A 19,141-nucleotide genomic window follows, 5' to 3' on the forward strand; every position below is an offset into this window, starting at 1 on the left:
CTTATCTAAGGAAATATATACTGGCATTGGAGGCAGTCCAGACAAGGTTTAATAGGTTGATCCTGGTATGGAGAGATTTTCTTATGAGGAGAGATTGAGAAGATTGGGCCTGTTCTCGTTGGAGTTTATAAGAATGAGAGGTGGCCTTATTGGAATATATAAGATTCTTAGGGGGCTTGACAGGGTAGATGAAGAGAGGCTGTTTCTCCTTGTGGGAGAGTCTAGAACCGGAGGGCAACATCTCAGAGTAAGGGGGCGCCCATATAAAAGAGAGATGAGGAGGAACTTCCTATCCCAGAGGGCAGTCAATCTGTGGAATTCATTACAGCAGAGGACTGTAGAGTCTGGGTCTTTAAGTATATTCAAGGTGGAGATAGACAGTTTTTTAATCAGTAAGGGAATCAATGTGTATGGGGAACAGGCAGGAAAGTGGACTTGAGGATGATCAGGTCAGCCATGATCTCATTGAGCGGCCCAGCAGACTCAATGGGCTGAATGGCCGACTTCTGCTCCTACGTCTTCTGGTCTTATGCCCTTACAATGAGGAGCTTTAATTACCTGCATGCAACTGGGGCAGTGGTAGTGTAAAGGGCAGAGAGGAGCAAAAGTTCCTCGATTGTGTACAGGGAGTTTTCTACAGCAGTGTCTGTCCAATCCAACAAGAAAATACACCATGCTGGACCTGGCTCTTGGAAATGAGGTGGATCCAGTGTCAGTGGGAGATCATTTAGGAAACAGTGATCATTGTATTGTACGTTTTAGGATGAAGGTGGAAAAGGACGATAGGCAATCCGGTAAAAATAATTAACTGGGCAACGGCCGATTTCGATGAGGCAAGAACGGAGCTGGGCCAGATAGACTGGAAGGAAATATTGGCGGGAAAAACTGTAGGTGCACAATGGGCTACCTTCAAACAATAATTGGCTCGGTAACATTGAAAGGCAAAGGTAGGCAAACGAATGCAGAGCTCCCGGGGTGAAAATAAAGGAGAAGGAGGTTAAGATAAGGGAGAAAAAGTGTGCTTACAGCAGGTGTCAGGTAGAAAGCACAAGTGAGATCAAATAGGAATATAATAGGTTAAGAGCGGAGGTGGAAAAGCATATTAGAGAAGCGAAGAGAGATTATGAGCAAACGACTGGCAGCCAAAGTCTTCCATGTTCATACAAATAGTAAAACTGTGGGAAAAGGAGGAGTAGGGTTGATGAGGGACCTATGGAGACACGTGGACAAAGGGGCCATGGCTGAGGTATTAATTGAATACTTTGCATCCGTCTTTACCAAGGAGGTAGGTGCTACCCAGGTCATAGTGACAGACGAGGAAACTCTGTCACTAAAAGGTTTCAAAATTGATAAGGAGGAACTGTTGAATAGACGGTCGGCACTTAAAAGGTCACAAGGCGCCTGTCCGGGCCGATACTCATCTCAGGGTATCGATGGCAGTGAGAGTGGAAATTGCAGGGGTGCTGGCCATCATTTTTCAGTCTTCCCTAGACTCAGGGAGGTGCCAGAGGACTGGAGAATTGCAAACATGGTGCCTTTGTTACTGGCCGGCCAGTTTAACTTGGTGGTGGGCAAGATTCTAGAATCAATGATTCAAGAAACAATAGAATTGGGGGTAGCTGCATTGAAAAAAAAAAATATGGGCTCATGAGAAAGAACCAGCGTGGATCTCCAAAGGGGAAATCTTGTTTGACTAGCTCGCCGGAGAGTTTTGAAGAGATAACAGGAAATGCCGATGAGGGTAATGCTGTTGATGTGGTGGACCTCCCTTTTCAAAAGGCACTTGATACCGTGCCACACGACTGACATGTGAGGAAAGTTATTGCTCATGGGATAGAATGGACAGTAGCAACGCGGATACAAAATTGGCTGAAAGATAGCAAGCAGAGGCTAATGGTCAATGGATACTTTTTCACTGACCCCGCAAATCCCACGAAAACCGAGCCCCCAAATCGCACTAAATGGTGTGATAACCGCTCGCTTTTAGCGTCCGAAAACGTGGATTTTATTTGCGCACGCGCGCGCTTTGCCACTTGTGATAAAACGTCACAGAATCGCAGGAATTCAATGCCAGAGAAGCAGGCCATTCGGCCTATCGCCTCTGCACCGGCTCTCCGAATGAGCATCCTAACCTCGTTCCGTTGCCCTGCCTTTCCTCCCGTATCCCCGCACATTGTTCCGATTCAGATAATCCTCTAATAACCCTCTTCAATGCCTCGATCGAACCTGCCTCCACCACACCTCCAGGCAGCGCAGTCCAGACCCAAAGCACTCTTTGTGTGAAGAAGTTTTTTTCCTCACATCACATTTGCTTATTTTGCAAATCACGTCAAATCTGTGCCCTTTACGACCGGGAACAGCTTCTCCCTATCTGCTCTGCCCAGCCCCCCTCATGATGTTGGACATCTCTATCACATCTACTCTCAGCCTTCTCCTCTCCACGGAGAACAGTCTCAACCTCGCCAACCTATCTTTGTAATGAAGTTTCTCATCCCTGGAACCATGTTTGTAAACCTCCTCTGCACTCTCTCCAATGTGTTCACATCCTTCCTCTGGCGTGGCGCAGAACTGTGCACAATACTCCAGCTGTGGTCTAACAAGCGTCTGAAATAAATTCAGCATAACTCCCCTGCTCTTGCGCTCTATTCATAAAGCCCAGAGTGCTGTGTGCTTTATTAACTGCTCTCTCTGCCTGCCTTGCCACCTTCAATGATCTTTGTACATATGCATACAAATCTTTCTGCTCATGCACCCCGTTCAAAATTTCACCCCTTATTTTATATTATCTGTCCATGTTCTTCCTACCCAAATGGATCACCTCGCAATTCTCCACATTGAACTTCATTAGCCACCTATCTGCCCACTCCACCAACCTGTCCATGTCCTTTTGAAGTTCTACACTGACCTCCTCACAGTTTACGCCACTCCCAAGCTTCGTATCACGTGCAAAGTTTAAAAATTTCCCCTGCACACCAACATCTGGATCGTTAATATACATCAGGAAATGCAAGGGTTCCAATACCGACCCCTGGTGAACTCCACTGCAAACGTCCCTCCAGCCCCCCCAAAAAATTTCCGGAGACCAAATGATCTTTTCATTTCTTTAGGAGTTGTTAAATGCAGTTGTTTTGTTGCTTGTCAGAAAGTCATGCACTGAAATCGCTGCATTCATGCTCGATGCAGTGCTGCATGTCAACAGGGATCCTTCGACAGCACTTTCCAAAGTCCCCACCCCTACCGCCTAGATGGACAAGGGCAGCAGAGGAATGGGAACGCCGCCGCCTAGAAGTTCCCCTCCCAGCCACCCACCATCCTGTCTTGGAAGTGTATTGGCCGTTCCCTCCTTGTCGTCGGCTCCCTCCCTAACAGGACTGTGCGTGTACCTACACCACAACAAGGACCGCAGCAGTTCCAGAAGTTTGGCTCACCGCCATCTCCTCAGGAGAAATTGAAATGGGCACTAAATGCTGGCCTAGCTAGCAATGCCCAAATTGAGTGGATTTTAAAGAAATGTCTTAAATGCCTATGTTTCTATCGTCCTAAACCATTGCGGTTTTCCAAAGTATGGTGCGGTGAAATGGACCAATTTGCCTTATGGTGCATCAGATGTATTTGGAGAACATAACCGTTGTTGGAATTGCCAGTCTTACCTCAGAGGCAGCCCCCTTCGCTTGTGTGTAATGGCCATGAGCAATTAATGCATCTAAAACTAATAAAACTGCTCAAGGTACAGTGATCACACCGGTGAGACATAAGGCATCCTTCATGTGCTTACAGGGCCGAGTTTGAGACTGGTGAACGCTACCCATGGTTGCTCAGGAAGAGTGGAGGTTCACTACAATGGGCAATGGGGGACGGTTTGCGACGACAACTGGGGGCTTCCAGACGCGGAGGTCGTTTGCCGTCAGCTGGGCTGCGGTTCGGCCGTCTTGGCGGTCAGAGAGGCTCACTTCGGCCAAGGCACCGGGAACACCTGGATGGATGATGTTGAGTGCAGGGGAACAGAGTCCGCTCTCTGGTCCTGTCCCTTTAGAGGATGGGGCAAAGAAAACTGTGGTCACCAGGAAGACGCAGGTGTGATCTGCAACCCAGGTAAGAGCACCATCACCCAATGGCATGGGACCCTGACTTAACTTTTGGAGATTATATTTTCAGTCTACAACAGCCGGAGGTTGTACTCAGGGGTTCAAAATAGTACCAATCTGGTTAAAGTTAAGGGACAGAAAATACTCTGTTCGATGTCTGGCTCTTTAAACATAACCATAAATAGTGGGATCTAGTTAAATGAACAGCTCGACTGCTAAATACCAACCTAGGCCTAACCATCTTCAGCTTCTTCATCAATGACATTCCTTCCATCACAAGACCAGAAGTGGGGAGCTTTGCTGATGATTGCACGATGTTCAGCACCATTTGCGACTCCTCAGATACTCAAGCACTCCATGTCCAAATTCTGCAAGACCTGGACAAATTCCAGGCTTGGTCAGAAAAGTGGCAAGTAGCAGCCATGCCACACAAGTGCCAAGGGATGACCATCTCCAACAAGAGAGAACCTAGCCATCGCCCCTTGACATTAAATGGCATTACCATCACTGAATCCCCCACTACTAGCATCCTGGGGGTTACCATTGACCAGAAACTGAACTGGACTAACCATATAAATACTGTGGCTACAAGAGCAGGTTAGAGGCTAGGAATCCTGCAGCAGCTAACTAACCTCCCTACTTCCCAAAGCCTATCCACCATCTAGAAGGCTCAGGTCAGGATTTCGATGGAATACTCCACACTCGCCTGGATGAGTGCAGCTCCAAGAACATTCAAGAAGCTTGACACCATCCAGGACAGAGCAGCCCACTTGATTGGCACCCCATCCACAAACATTCACCCCCTCCACCACCGACGCACAGTCTCAGCAGTGTGTGTACCATCTACAAGATGCACTGCAGCAACTCATCAATCATCCTTACAAAGCACTTTCCAAACCCACGGCCACTACCATGTAGAAGGACAAGGGCAGAAGATACTTGGGAATACCACCACCTGGATGTTACTCTCCAAGCCGCTCACCATCCTGACGTGGAAATGTACCTCTGTTCCTTCGCCGATGATGGGTGAAAATCCTGGAAATACATCTGTAAAAGCAATGTGGGTGTATTTACATGGACTGTAATGGTCCAAGCAGGCAGCTCACCACCACCTTGTAAACTGCAATTTTAGATGGGCAACCAATGTTGGCCTAGCCAGCGAAGCCCACATCCCATGAATGAATAACAAAGGCCCAATCTGTAGACATGTAATAGTAAGGAACTTTAATCTCACTCACAAAAGAAATGGGGACAGTAGGGGTCATGACAAATAGCTGAAGGACACCGATGGTATGCGCAGGAGTTTCTCAACTTGCATTCACCTAGCCCAATAAGGAAGAAAGCAATATTGGATATGATTCTGGGGAATTAAGACTGGAAAGTAGAGAGCGTGACAACGGCCGATTTCTGGGCAATAGTGACCATAACACAATTCATCATACAAGGTACTTTCTGTAAGGAACACGTACACCCAGAAGGTAAAATAAAACTCAGAACGTCTACAGTGGAATTGAACCAATATCCGTTGTATGAGAAGGGATGCTGCACGAAGGATTGGAAGCAAATATTGTGCCGGAAAATTGGGATTGGACCATGTTAAGCCCCCATTTTGGTTCCAAGGGTTGCTTAAAGCCCAGGATATTCATTTAGGAATCAAAGGCAGCGCCAGGTCGCTGTGCATTGGGTGGGTGGAGCCGAGGGCTACGTGGTAATATCACTGGATTGGGAATCAATATATGGACACATGGATTCAAATACTATCACAGTGGTTGCTGGGATTTATTTAATACTTGGGGAAATCAACAACCGTTCTGAATGAGAAGAGAGTGCTTACTGGTTGGCAAGTGGACACTGATTGGTAGAGGAGTTGCCATGGAGAATGTACCAATAATGAGAATTAACTGCCAGGCATTGTTTGAAATTGAAACCAGGCAAAGAAAACTAACAAACCAAATAACAGCCATTCACTGATACCTTCCTCCGGATGATGCCTTGACCAATCAGGGTCCAGCTGCCTGGTTTAAATTTCAAACAATGCCTGGCAGTTACATCTCAGTCACCATCACTGGTGAATTCCCCATGAAACGTTTCAACCCATCAGAGCTCACTTGCCAACCAATCGGCACTCTCTTCACACACAGTATAAATTGTGTTGTTTTCCCCTTATACTGGTATTTTTGCAAAGTGTCCCGATGAGTGCAGACAAAAAAACTTCCACATGTCCCTTATTTCAGCAGCTCCTATGTCCTGTCCTACCAAAGGCTGTTTAATTAATAAGTCTGCAATAAAAACATATTCTCCGTAAGGATGACCATCATGTTAACCCCCAACATCAAAAAAAAAATAATCTGAGAAGATATTTGGATCTAAGATCTCCAACTTTTTGAAAACTTGACTTTCCCATCACATCCTCCGTCCGATTGGGAGATATATTTCCCCATTTTACATAAGTCACTTCCTTATCGTGTATCATGTGATGCTGTAGGGAAGCGAGCTTAAACTTGCTCCCTTTTCTTCATCCATCTAAGGTAGGAAGAATTTGGGCATTCTTCTCCAACTGAAACGTCGACTATTGAATGCAACGCCTAAATTACCCTTTAAAGATGGAAATTTATAGTTACAACTAATGGATAGTGCAAATAATGATACTCAGGCGCCGTGAATGGGGTTGATGTTGGGCGCCATTTCTGGAAAAAAGGAAACACTGTGCCAATACACTCTCCTCTCATTTCAGATACGTCGTTGAGGCCCACCATCGCCCGGATCCCTGATGATCCAGTTCACGTGGCAGGGAGTTCTTACCGAATCAAGTGCACAGCTCCGGACGGCTACTCAGAGGGCCGCTTCACGATCCTGAAAGATTCCAGTGTCATCCAACAGCACGAGCTCACACCAAACAAGAATGGGGTCAATTTCCTGTTCAAAAACGCAAGCACCAACAATGCAGGGCATTATAGCTGCGTGTACGAAATAAATGTGTCTGGGAATTGGATTTCATTCACATCCAGCGAAGCTGTGCAGATACGTGTCATAGGTAAGTGAGACGACTGTGTCTTTTTTTGTGGCACTTTGGAGCAGTTTGCTGCAGTTAATGTACCTTGGGGACTGGTGAAATTGGCAAGGCTCATGGAAATTGAAATTTAATGCACAAAATGCGAGAAAGCGTGCATTTTGGCGGGGCATAATTCTTCTTTCATTCGTTGGATGTTTCCTTGCCAGGCAAAGCCAACGTTCACTGCCCATCCCTAAATGTCCTTGGGAAGGTGGTGGTGAGCAACCATCTTGAAGCGCTGCAGTCCATGTGGTGTGGGTACACCCACAGTGCTGTTAGGGAGGGAGTTCCAGGATTTTGTCCCCTGTGGTGTAGGTACACCCACAGTGCTGTTAGGGAGGGAGTTCCAGGATTTTGTCCCCTGTGGTGTAGGTACACCCACAGTGCTGTTAGGGAGGGAGTTCCAGGATTTTGTCCCCTGTGGTCTCGGTACACCCACAGTGCTGTTAGGGAGGGTGTTCCAGGATTTTGTCCCTGTGGTGTAGGTACACCCACAACACTGTTAGGGAGGGAGTTCCAGGATTTTGTCCCCTGTGGTGTAGGTACACCCACAGTGCTGTTAGGGAGGGAGTTCCAGGATTTTGTCCCTGTGGTGTAGGTACACCCACAGTGCTGTTAGGGAGGGAGCTCCAGGATGTTGACCCGGAGGCAGTGAAGGAATGGGGCTGTATTTCAAAGTCAGGATGGTGAGTGGTTTGGAGTTTAAATTCCACTTGGTGGTATTCCCAAGTGCTTTCTGCCCTTGTCCTTCTAGGTGGCAGTGGTCGTGTGGATTGATGGTGCTGACTGAGTGGCTTTGGTGAGCTCCTGCAGTGCAGTAGATGGTACACACACTGCTGCTACTGTTCATCAAAGGTAGAGGGAGTGAATGTTTGTGGATAGGGAGCTAATCAAGTGTCCTACTTTGTCCTGGATGGTGTCAAGCTTCTTGAGTGTTGTTGAAGCATCATTCATGCAGGCAAGTGGGGAGTATCCCATCACACTCCTGACTCGCGCCATGTAGAAGGTGGACAAGCTTTGGGGAGTCAGGAGGTGAGTTAATCATCATGGCTTTCCTGCATTTGACCTTCTCGTGTAGCGACAGTATTTATAAGGCTTGTTGATATCAGTTTCTGGTGAATGGTGACACCCCCGGATGTTGAGAGCGGGGGATTGAGCGATGGAAATGCCATTGAATGTAAAGGGGCAACGGTAAGATTCACTCCTGTTGGAGATGGTCATTGCACGGCACTTGGGTTGTGCGAATGTCACTTGCCACTCGTCAGCCGAAGCCGGAATATTGCCCACATCTTACTGCGTTTGGACATGGATTGCTTCAGTACCTGAGCAGTCGCGATAGGTGCTGTACATTGTGCAATCATCAGCGAATTAATGATGGAAGCAAGGTCATTGATGAAGCAGCTGAAGATGGTTGGGTTGAGGACATGACCCTGAGCAACACCTGTCATGATCTCCTGGAGCTGAGATGATTGACCTCCACCCGGCACAACCATCCTTCTTTGTGCTCGGTATAACTTGTAACCTGTGGACTGCTTTCCCTCTGCTCCCCATTGTTTTCAGTATTCCTGGGACTCCTTGTTGCTACAGCCGGTCAAATGCTGCCATTGTGTCAAATTGGGATCATCACCACCTGCTGAAATTAACATAAAATTGGAGGTTGACAGTGAAGAATCATGATCAGGAAACAAATTCATCAAACGACATGTGACAGCAACCTCATACTCTAAATCCTTAAGGCTTGTTGATTGTTTGGGAGAAGGGAAGATTTTAGAATGGAGCTGCATCAGTATTGATGTGTATGGCGCCAAGGAGTGATGGAGGTATTACATGTGAATTGAAATGAAATCGAAACAGCTTGTAATGTTTTCCCATGTTACACAATTTTGTAAAGAACATACCATTTTTTCCACTATTACTGTGGGACACTGTGAAGCAGGCTTGTGGGGGCTCTATGTGTGTGTGTCTGTGTCTGAGTGTGTGTGTGTATTTGTGTGTCCGTGTGTGTGTGAGTGTGCTTGTGGCTGTGCATGTGTGTGTGTATGTGTCTGAGTGTGTGTGTCCGTGTGTGTGTGTGTGTGTGTGAATGTGTATTTGTGTGTGCATGTGTTTGTGCATGTGTGTGTGTATGTGTCTGAGTGTGTGTGTCCGTGTGTGTCTGTGTGAGAGTGTGTATTTGTGTGTGCATGTGTGTGTGTATGTGTCTGAGTGTGTGTGTCCGTGTGTGTGTGTGTATTTGTGTGTGCATGTGTCTGTGCATGTGTATGTGTATGTGTCTGAGTGTGTGTGTCCGTGTGTGTGTGTGAATTTGTATTTGTGTGTGCATGTGTGTGTGTATGTGTCTGATTGTGTGTGTCCGTGTGTGTGTGTGTGTATTTGTGTGTCAGTGTGTGTATTTGTGTGTGCATGTGTCTGTGCATGTGTGTGTGTGTATGTGTGTTTGGCTGTTCGTGTGTACTTGTGTTTGTGGGTGTGTCGGTGTCTCTGCGCGGCTAATTAAATTAAACTGTAGAAAGTCAGACTGCAAGGTTTAACTCATCAATGGGTTAAAAAGTAAATATAGCCATTTCAGAGTGAAGATGGACCACTTAAGATGGGTTCCCAGTAGATACGGCATGAACAGTATTTTGAATTGGGAGAAGGATGAGGGGCTGAAATTTCAGCGTTTTGAATTTCAAAGAGACTGGGCAAGAAGTTAGACAACTGGCAAAGGTCATAAATAAATGAATTGAAGTTATTGAGTTTATTTTTTTCCCCCCCCCAGAAAGTGATGACCATAATGACAAAACGAACGATTGTTAGGTTCTGGGATAAGTGACTTTCATAAAAAGTTTAAGAAAACCAGGTCTAAAATGCAGCCGCTATTTTCGATGGTAGAAGACGCCTGAGTTGATTTTTGAAATCACTTTGAGCTGGCCTGGAGACCGAAATACCATCGCTGGAATTAATCTCGGTGTCTTAACTGTTTCAGGACCTCCAAGTCAGCCGACGATCTCCAGGACTCCTGCATTCCCAGCGTATGTGGCGGGGGATACAGTCACCGTTAAGTGCACAGTGGTGCGTGGGGACCCAACTGGGCGCTTTCTGCTACTCAAAGGCTCGATTCCTCTCATGAACAGCAGCAGCAGCCAACAGTCCCTCACTTACACCATTAGGAACATGACCAGCAGCAGCGAAGGGAGCTACCAGTGCTCCTACCAGAAGCAAGAGTCAGGGCGATGGCTAACCTCTCCTTTGAGCAGACCCTTTGAAATAACCCTCACACGTGAGTCAGACCTACCCCTGGTCCTTTAACATCCACACTTCGTCCTCAATAGCTCCCCCCTCTGTCTTTCAAGTTCCCCCCCGCCCCCAGGCAGATTTGGGAAACGATTTCCCCCACAGTTAAAAATAAATACATCCCACTTCAGATCTTTGGTTGATACCATGACATGCAATAAATTGAGGGCAAAAGCCATAGTGGCGTAGTGGTAACCCCAGAGTGGGAAGCCAGCAATAATGGGCGTGAGGGCACCGGTCCAGATCCCATCCTGGGATCTCTGGTCGAAATCATCTTGAATGAATTCTTCTCCTACCTGGTTCACCCGCGATCTTTAAGGAAATCAATCTCTCGCCCGTGGCCACGACACTCCAGACCCGCAACAATGGGATTGGCTGCCCCCAGAAATGGACCCAATAAGTTCAAGGGCTGTCGGGGCTGAGCTATTAGTTGCTGGGCTTTTCCAGTGGTGCTCACACAGCCCAAAGGAGAATGAAGTTACAAGGGGGAATTGCACATCATGTTGCCTTAGTTTGACTCACCCAGCTCCCTCCCTTTGAGTGGAATCAATGAGGCAAAGATTTCAAAAGTGGAGGTAGAATTACTGAAATTCGGCCAACAGAAAGATGATGTAATTATAATGGAAATGCCCAGATAGTCTGAGCAGGAGAAATCTTGCCCGTCGAGTTCAAAGCTCAGGGTAAAATTCAAATGGAAGATTCGCATGTCTTCCTTTGGTACTGGCTCAGATGGATGTGTCACACTGGGTCTCAGCTCCATTTGATCCAAAATGCAAGATATCCACATTGGGTTATTGCTCATGTGTCAACTGTTGTTGCCAGGCCCCTGGGTTCTACCGCCCCAGGTCCATTGTAGATCTCAAAGACGTTCAAGGGACCGGCAACATTGAATTCTCATACAATCCAGGATCATCTGACCAGGAGCCGGCTATGTCACGCTTCGAGCCTTCTTCGTTATTGAAGGAGATCGTGGCTGACTTCATGGCCAAATCCATACGCCCGCTGTTGACCTACATTCACAGGAACATAGCAAAATGGGAGCAGGAGTTGGCTATTTGGCCCTTGGAGCCTGCTCCGCCATTCATTATGATCAAGACAGATCATCCAAACTCAACAGCCTGCTCCCGCTTTCTCCCCCATACCCTTTCACCCCTTTCGCCCCAAGAGCTACATCTAACTCCTTCCTGCAAAACATACAATGTTTTGGCCACAGCTACTTTCTGTGGTAGTGAATTCCACAGGCTCACCCCTCTCATACAATATTGTAAAGAACATACCATTTTTTCCACTATTACTGTGGGACACTGTGAAGCAGACTTGTGGGGGCTCTATGTGTGTGTGTCCGTGTGTGTGTGTGTGTGTATTTGTGTGTCCGTGTGTGTGTATTTGTGTGTGCTTGTGTCTGTGCATGTGTGTGTGTATGTGTCTGAGTGTGTGTGTGTGTGAATGTGTATTTGTGTGTGCATGTGTTTGTGCATGTGTGTGTGTATGTGTCTGAGTGTATGTGTCCGTGTGTGAGTGTATTTGTGTGTGCATGTGTCTGTGCATGTGTGTGTGTATGTGTCTGAGTGTGTGTGTGTGTGAATGTGTATTTGTGTGTGCATGTGTCTGTGCATGTGTGTGTGTATGTGTCTGAGTGTATGTGTCCGTGTGTGAGTGTATTTGTGTGTGCATGTGTCTGTGCATGTGTGTGTGTATGTGTCTGAGTGTGTGTGTCCGTGTGTGTGTGTGTATTTGTGTGTGCATGTGTCTGTGCATGTGTGTGTGTATGTGTCTGAGTGTGTGTGTCCGTGTGTGTGTGTGTATTTGTGTGTGCATGTGTCTGTGCATGTGTGTGTATGTGTCTGAGTGTGTGTGTCCGTGTGTGTGTGTATTTGTGTGTGCTTGTGTCTGTGCATATGTGTGTGTGTATGTGTCTGAGTGTGTGTGTCCGTGTGTGTGTGTGTGTGCATGTGTGTGTGTATGTGTCTGAGTGTGTGTGTCCGTGTGTGTGTGTATTTGTGTGTGCTTGTGTCTGTGCATATGTGTGTGTGTATGTGTCTGAGTGTGTGTGTCCGTGTGTGTGTGTGTGTGTGCATGTGTGTGTGTATGTGTCTGAGTGTGTGTGTCCGTGTGTGTGTGTATTTGTGTGTGCTTGTGTCTGTGCATATGTGTGTGTGTATGTGTCTGAGTGTGTGTGTCCGTGTGTGTGTGTGTGTGCATGTGTGTGTGTATGTGTCTGAGTGTGTGTGTTCGTGTGTGTGTATTTGTGTGTGCATGTGTCTGTGCATGTGTGTATGTATGTGTCTGAGTGTGTGTCCGTGTGTGTGTATTTGTGTGTGTGTGTGTGTGTGTGTGTGTGTGAGTGTGCATGTGTCTGTGCATGTGTCTGTGTGTGTGTATGTGTCTGAGTGTGTGTGTTTGTGTATGTGTCTGTGTGTTTGGCTGTTCGTGTGTACTTGTGTTTGTGGGTGTGTCGGAGTCTCTGCGCGGCTAATTAAATTAAACTGTAGAAAGTCAGGCTGCAAGGTTTACATCATCAATGGGTTAAAAAGTAAATATAGCCATTTCAGAGTGAAGATGGACCACTTAAGATGGGTTCCCAGTAGATACGGCATGAACAGTAATTTGAATTGGGAGAAGGATGAGGGGCTGAAATTTCAGCGTTTTGAATTTCAAAGAGACTGGGCAAGAAGTTAGACAACTGGCAAAGGTCATAAATAAATGAATTGAAGTTATTGAGTTTATTTTTTTCCACCCCCCAGAAAGTGATGACCATAATGACAAAACGAACGATTGTTAGGTTCTGGGATAAGTGACTTTCATAAAAAGTTTAAGAACACCAGGTCTAAAATGCAGCCGCTATTTTCGATGTTAGAAGACGCCTGAGTTGATTTTTGAAATCACTTTGAGCTGGCCTGGAGACCGAAATACCATCGCTGGAATTAATCTCGGTGTCTTAACTGTTTCAGGACCTCCAAGTCAGCCGACGATCTCCAGGACTCCTGCATTCCCAGCGTATGTGGCGGGGGATACAGTCACCGTTAAGTGCACAGTGGTGCGTGGGGACCCAACTGGGCGCTTTCAGCTACTCAAAGGCTCGATTCCTCTCATGAACAGCAGCAGCAGCCAACAGTCCCTCACTTACACCATTCGGAACATGACCAGCCGCAGCGAAGGGAGCTACCAGTGCTCCTACCAGAAGCAAGAATCAGGGCGATGGCTAACCTCTCCTTTGAGCAGACCCTTTGAAATAACCCTCACACGTGAGTCAGACCTACCCCTGGTCCTTTAACATCCACACTTCGTCCTCAATAGTTTCCCCCTCTGTCTTTCAAGTTCCCCCCCGCCCCCAGGCAGATTTGGGAAACGATTTCCCCCACAATAAAAAAAAAATACATCCCACTTCAAATCTTTGGTTGATACCATGACATGCAATAAATTGAGGGCAAAAGCCAAAGTGGTGTAGTGGTAACGCCAGAGTGGGAAGCCAGCAATAATGGGTGTGAGGGCACCGGTCCAGATCCCATCCTGGGATCTCTGGTCGAAATCATCTTGAATGAATTCTTCTCCTACCTGGTTCACCCGCGATCTTTAAGAAAATCAATCTCTCGCCCGTGGCCACGACACTCCAGACCCGCAATAATGGGATTGGCTGCCCTCTGAAATGGACCCAACAAGTTCAAGGGCTGTTGGGGCTGAGCCATTAGTTGCTGGGCTTTTCCAGTGGCGCTCACACAGCCCAAAGGAGAATGAAGTTACAAGGGGGAATTGCACATCACCTTGCGTCAGTTTTACTCACCCAGCTCCCTCCCTTTGAGTGGAATCAATGAGGCTAAGATTTCAAAAGTGGAGGTAGAATTACTGAAATTCAGCCAACAGAAAGATGATGTAATTATAATGGAAATGCCCAGATAGTCTGAGCAGGAGAAATCTTGCCTGTAGAGTTCAAAACTCAAGGTAAAATTCAAATGGAAGATTCGCATGTCTTTCTTTGGCACTGGCTCAGATGGATGTGTCACCCAGGGGCTCATCTCCATTTGATCCAAACTGCAAGATATCCACATTGGGTGTTGCTCATGTGTCAACTGATGTTGCCAGGCCCCTGGGTTCTACCGCCCCAGGTCCATTGTAGATCTCAAAGACGTTCAAGGGACCGGCAACATTGAATTCTCATACAATCCAGGATCATCTGAGCAGGAGCCGGCTATGTCACGCTTGGAGCATTCTTCATTATTGAAGGAGATCGTGGCTGACTTCATGGCCAAATCCATATGTCCGCTGTTGACCTACATTCACAGGAACATAGAAAAATGGGAGCAGGAGTTGGCTATTCGGCCCTTGGAGCCTGTTCCGCCATTCATTATGATCATGGCTGATCATCCAACTCAACAGCCTGCTCCCGGCTTTCTCCCCCATACCCTTTCACCCCTTTCGCCCCAAGAGCTACATCTAACTCCTTCCTGCAAAACATACAATGTTTTGGGCCACAGCTACTTTCCGTGGTAGCGAATTCCAAGGGCTCACCCCTCTCTAGGGTGAAGAAATTCCCCCTCATCATCAATAGCTTTCGATAAAGAGAAAACTAATCGTTTGAAATTTCGAAAAAAATTCAACGATTTAACATTCAATTGCAATTTGTCGAAGAAAATGACGAATTTAAATAAATTTTGCCTGCAATTTGCTATTTTCCCTCGGGAAAGTGCTGACTTTTAGAATTTTAGACGTGGATCGGACATGTACTTTTTCGGGAATGATAATCGTGATAGTCCCACAACATGGGACGGGAATTGGTACCAGTGAAAAATGCATTTGAAGATAATACTGAGAAGCCAAGGTTGTCATCAATAAATCGGGTATCGAAATAAAACAGACAGAATAAAAGAGTGCATGAGAAAGGAGGAAATAACATTATTAATAATGGAATATCATGGATGAATTCAAATTTTTGGTCAGGAAATGTACCTTGTGGGAAAAGAAACGGATTTCCCTACTGGTGCATTGAAAGAGAAAAGGAACTAATGAATTTTTCATTCTTTGCCAAAAAAGCAGCTCCTCTCTGATAACCAATCAGAACCACGGAAAGTAAAGGCTCCGGGGCTGCTCCATGTACCTAGGTGAAATGTAAAGTACCCTCCGTGTGTTTACAGGGCCCAGTGTGAGACTGGTGAACGCTACCCATGGTTGCTCAGGAAGAGTGGAGGTTCACTACAATGGACAATGGGGGACGGTTTGCGACGACAATTGGGGGATTCCAGATGCTGGGGTGGTTTGCCGTCAGCTGGGCTGCGGTTCGGCCGTCTCGGCGGTCAGGGAGGCTCGCTTCGGACAAGGCACCGGGAACACCTGGATGAATGATGTTGGGTGCAGGGGGACAGAGTCCGCTCTCTGGTCCTGTCCCTTCGGAGGATGGGGCAAAGGGAACTGCGGTCACCAGGAAGACGCAGGTGTGATTTGCAACCCAGGTAAGAGCACCATCACCCAATGGCATTGGGACCCTGACTTAACATTTGGGGATTATAGTTTCAGTCTACAACAGCCGGGGGTTGCACTCAGGGGTTCAAAGTAGTACCCTACTTTTTAATGTTAAGCGACAGAAAACACTCTGTTCGATGTCTGACTCTTTAAACATAACCATGAATAGTGGGATCTCGTTAATTGAACAACTCGACTGCTAAATACCAACCTCGGCACAACCATCTTCAGCTTCTTCATCAATGACATTCCTTTTTATGATAAGGTCAGAAGTGGGGAGGTTCGCTGATGTTTGCACAATGTTCAGCACCATTCGCGACTCCTCAGATACTGAAGCAGTCCATGTCCAAATGCAGCAAGACCTGGACAATCTCCAGGTTTGGGCTGACAAGTGGCAAGTAACATTCACGCCACACAAGTGAAAGGGTGGGGCCATCTCCAACAAGAGAGAACCGAGCCTCTGCCCATTGACATTCAATGGCATTAGCATCACTGTATCCCCCACTATAAACATCCTGGGGGTTACCATTGACCAGAAGCTTAATTGCACTAAGCGTATAAAGGCTGTGGCTACAAGAGCAGTTGAGAGGCTAGAAACCCTGCACCAAGTAACTCACTTCCCTACATCCCCAAAGCCTGTCCACCATCTTGAAGGCTCAAGTCAGGATCGTGATGGAATACTCCCACACTGGCCTGGATAAGTGCAGCTCCAACAACATTCAAGATGTTTGACATCATCCAGGACAGAGCAGCCCACTTGATTGGCACACCGTCCACAAAAAAATCACCCCCTCCACTACCGACGCACAGTAGCAGCAGCGTGTGTACCATCTACAAAATGCACTGCAGCAACTCGCCAAGGCTCCTTCGGCAGCACCTTCCAAACCCATGACCACTACCATGTAGAAGGACAAGGGCAGCAGATACATGGGAACACCACCACCTGGATGTTAAGCTCCAAGTCGTTCGCCACCCTGTCTTGGAAATGTATCTGTGTTCCCTCGCTGTTGATGGGTCAAAATCCTGTAAATACATCCCCAAAAGACATGTGGGTGTATCTACACCACATGGACGGCAATGGTCCAATCAGGCAGCTCACCATCACCTTGTAAATTGCAATTTCGGATGGGCAACCAATGATGGCCTAGCCAGCGAAGCCCAGGTCCCATGAATGAATAACAAAGGCACAATCTCTAAACGTGTAATAGTAAGGGACTTCAATCGAGCTAGGAAAATAAAAGGGGACAATAGAGGCCATCACAAATAGGTGGAGGATTAGGTGGTACGTGCAGGAGATTCTCAATGTGTATTCACCTAGCCCAATAAGGGATAAAGCAATGATGGATGCGGTTCTGGGAAATTAAGACTGGCAAGTAGATTCTGTGACAATGGACGATTTCTAGGCAATAGTGACCATAACACAATTCATCATACAAGGTACTTTCTGTAAGGAACACGTACACCCAGAAGGTAAAATTAATTGCAGGCAGTCTGTCGTGGAATTCAATTTTCGTTGCATGAGAAGGGATGCTGCACGAAGGATTGGAAGCAAATATTGTGCCGGAAAATTGGGATTGGACCATGTTACGCCCCCATTTTGGTTCCAAGGGTTGCTTAAAGCCCAGGATATTCATTTAGGAATCAGAGGCAGCACCAGGTCGCTGTGCATTGGGTGGGTGGAGCCGAGGGCTACGTGGTAATATCACTGGATTGGGAATCAATATATGGACACATGGATTCAAATACTATCACAGTGGTTGCTGGGAGTTATTTAATATTGCTCAAAAAGGAGACATGTAGAAGTTTTTCACTTGCACTTAGCAGGACACCTCGCCAGAAAACCAATATTTGGGGAAATCAACAATCGTTCTGGATGCAAAGAGGGTGCTAATTGGATGGCAAGTGGACAATGATTGGTCGAGGCGTTGCCATGGAGAATGTGCATGTAACGCTGACTGGGAGTTAACTGCCAAGCATTGTGTGAAATTTAAACCAGGCAAACAAAGCTAAACAACATCTATGGCAGCCATTCACTGATTCGTTCCTCAGGATGATGCCTTGACCCATCAGGGTCAAGCTGCCTGGTTTAAATTTCAAACAACGCCTGGCAGTTAAATCTCGGTCACCATCACTGGAGCATTCCCCATGAAAACGCCTCAACCAATCAGAGCTCACATGCCAACCAATCGGACTCTCTTCACACCCAGTATAATTTGATGTTTTCCCCTTATATTGGTATTCTTGTGAAGTGTCCTGATGAGTGCAGACAAAAAAACTTCGACATGTCCTTTATTTCAGCAGTTCCTACGATTTGAACTGCCAAAGGCTGTTTTGTTAGTAAGTCTGCTATTAAAACATACCCTCAGTAAGGGTGACCATCATATTAATGCCCAAAATCTAAAAAAAAACATCTGGGGAGATATTTGGATCTATGATCTCCAACCTTTTGAAAACTTGACTTTCCCATCACATCCTCGGTCTAATTGGGAGAGATATTTTCCCACCTTAAATAAACCACTTCCTTATCGTGTATCATGTGACGGTCTAAGGCAAGATAGCTTCACCTTGCTCCTTTTGCTCATCCATCTAAGTTACTAAGAATGGAGCATTCTGCTCCAGCTGAAACGTCGACTATTGAACGAAACACCTAAGTTATCTTTTTAAGTTTGAAAATTCTAGTTAACAATAATGGATAGTTCAAATAATGATCATCAAGCACCCTGAATGGGATTAATGTTGGGCGCCATTTCTGGAAATATGAAAGACTGCAACGCTATGCACTCGTCTCGTTTCAGATCCATCTTTGAGGCCCACGATCGCTCAGGACCCTGACGTTCCCTTTCATGTGGCAGGAAGTTCTTTCGGAATGACATGCACAGCTCCGGATGGCTACTCAGCGGGCCGCTTTACAATCCTGAAGGATTCCAGCGCCATCCAACAGCACGAGCTCACACCAAACAAGAATGCGGTCCTATTCCTGTTCAAAAACGCAAGCACCAACAACGCAGGGAGTTATCACTGCGTGTACGAAATAAACGTGTCTGGGAATTGGATTTCGTTCACATCCAGCGAAGCTGTGCAGATACGTGTCATAGGTAAGTGAGACGACTGTGTCTTTTTTTTGTGGTACTTTGGAGCAGTTTGGTGCAGTTAATGGGTCTCGGAGACTGGTGAAAATTGGCAAAGGCTCTTGGAAAATGAAATTTAATGCACAAAGGCAGCAATTTTGGCGGGCAGAATTATTCATTCATTCATGCGAAGTGTCCTTGCCAGG

General features: G+C 46.5%; 1 protein-coding gene across 1 annotated transcript in view; it reads left to right on the forward strand.

Moving 5' to 3' along the window:
* LOC144672436 (uncharacterized) overlaps positions 1-19,141 on the forward strand; it is a 101,059-nt gene that overhangs the window by 25,050 nt on the left and 56,868 nt on the right. The window contains exons 5-8 of the mRNA XM_078534280.1: positions 3,785-4,092; positions 9,689-9,707; positions 15,550-15,857; positions 18,663-18,962. Coding sequence (XP_078390406.1) covers positions 3,785-4,092; positions 9,689-9,707; positions 15,550-15,857; positions 18,663-18,962 — 935 coding nt within the window. The remainder of the gene's footprint in view (positions 1-3,784; positions 4,093-9,688; positions 9,708-15,549; positions 15,858-18,662; positions 18,963-19,141) is intronic.

This window comes from Cetorhinus maximus, chromosome 38 (assembly GCF_964194155.1).
Source record: "Cetorhinus maximus chromosome 38, sCetMax3.hap1.1, whole genome shotgun sequence".
Taxonomy (NCBI): domain Eukaryota; kingdom Metazoa; phylum Chordata; class Chondrichthyes; order Lamniformes; family Cetorhinidae; genus Cetorhinus; species Cetorhinus maximus.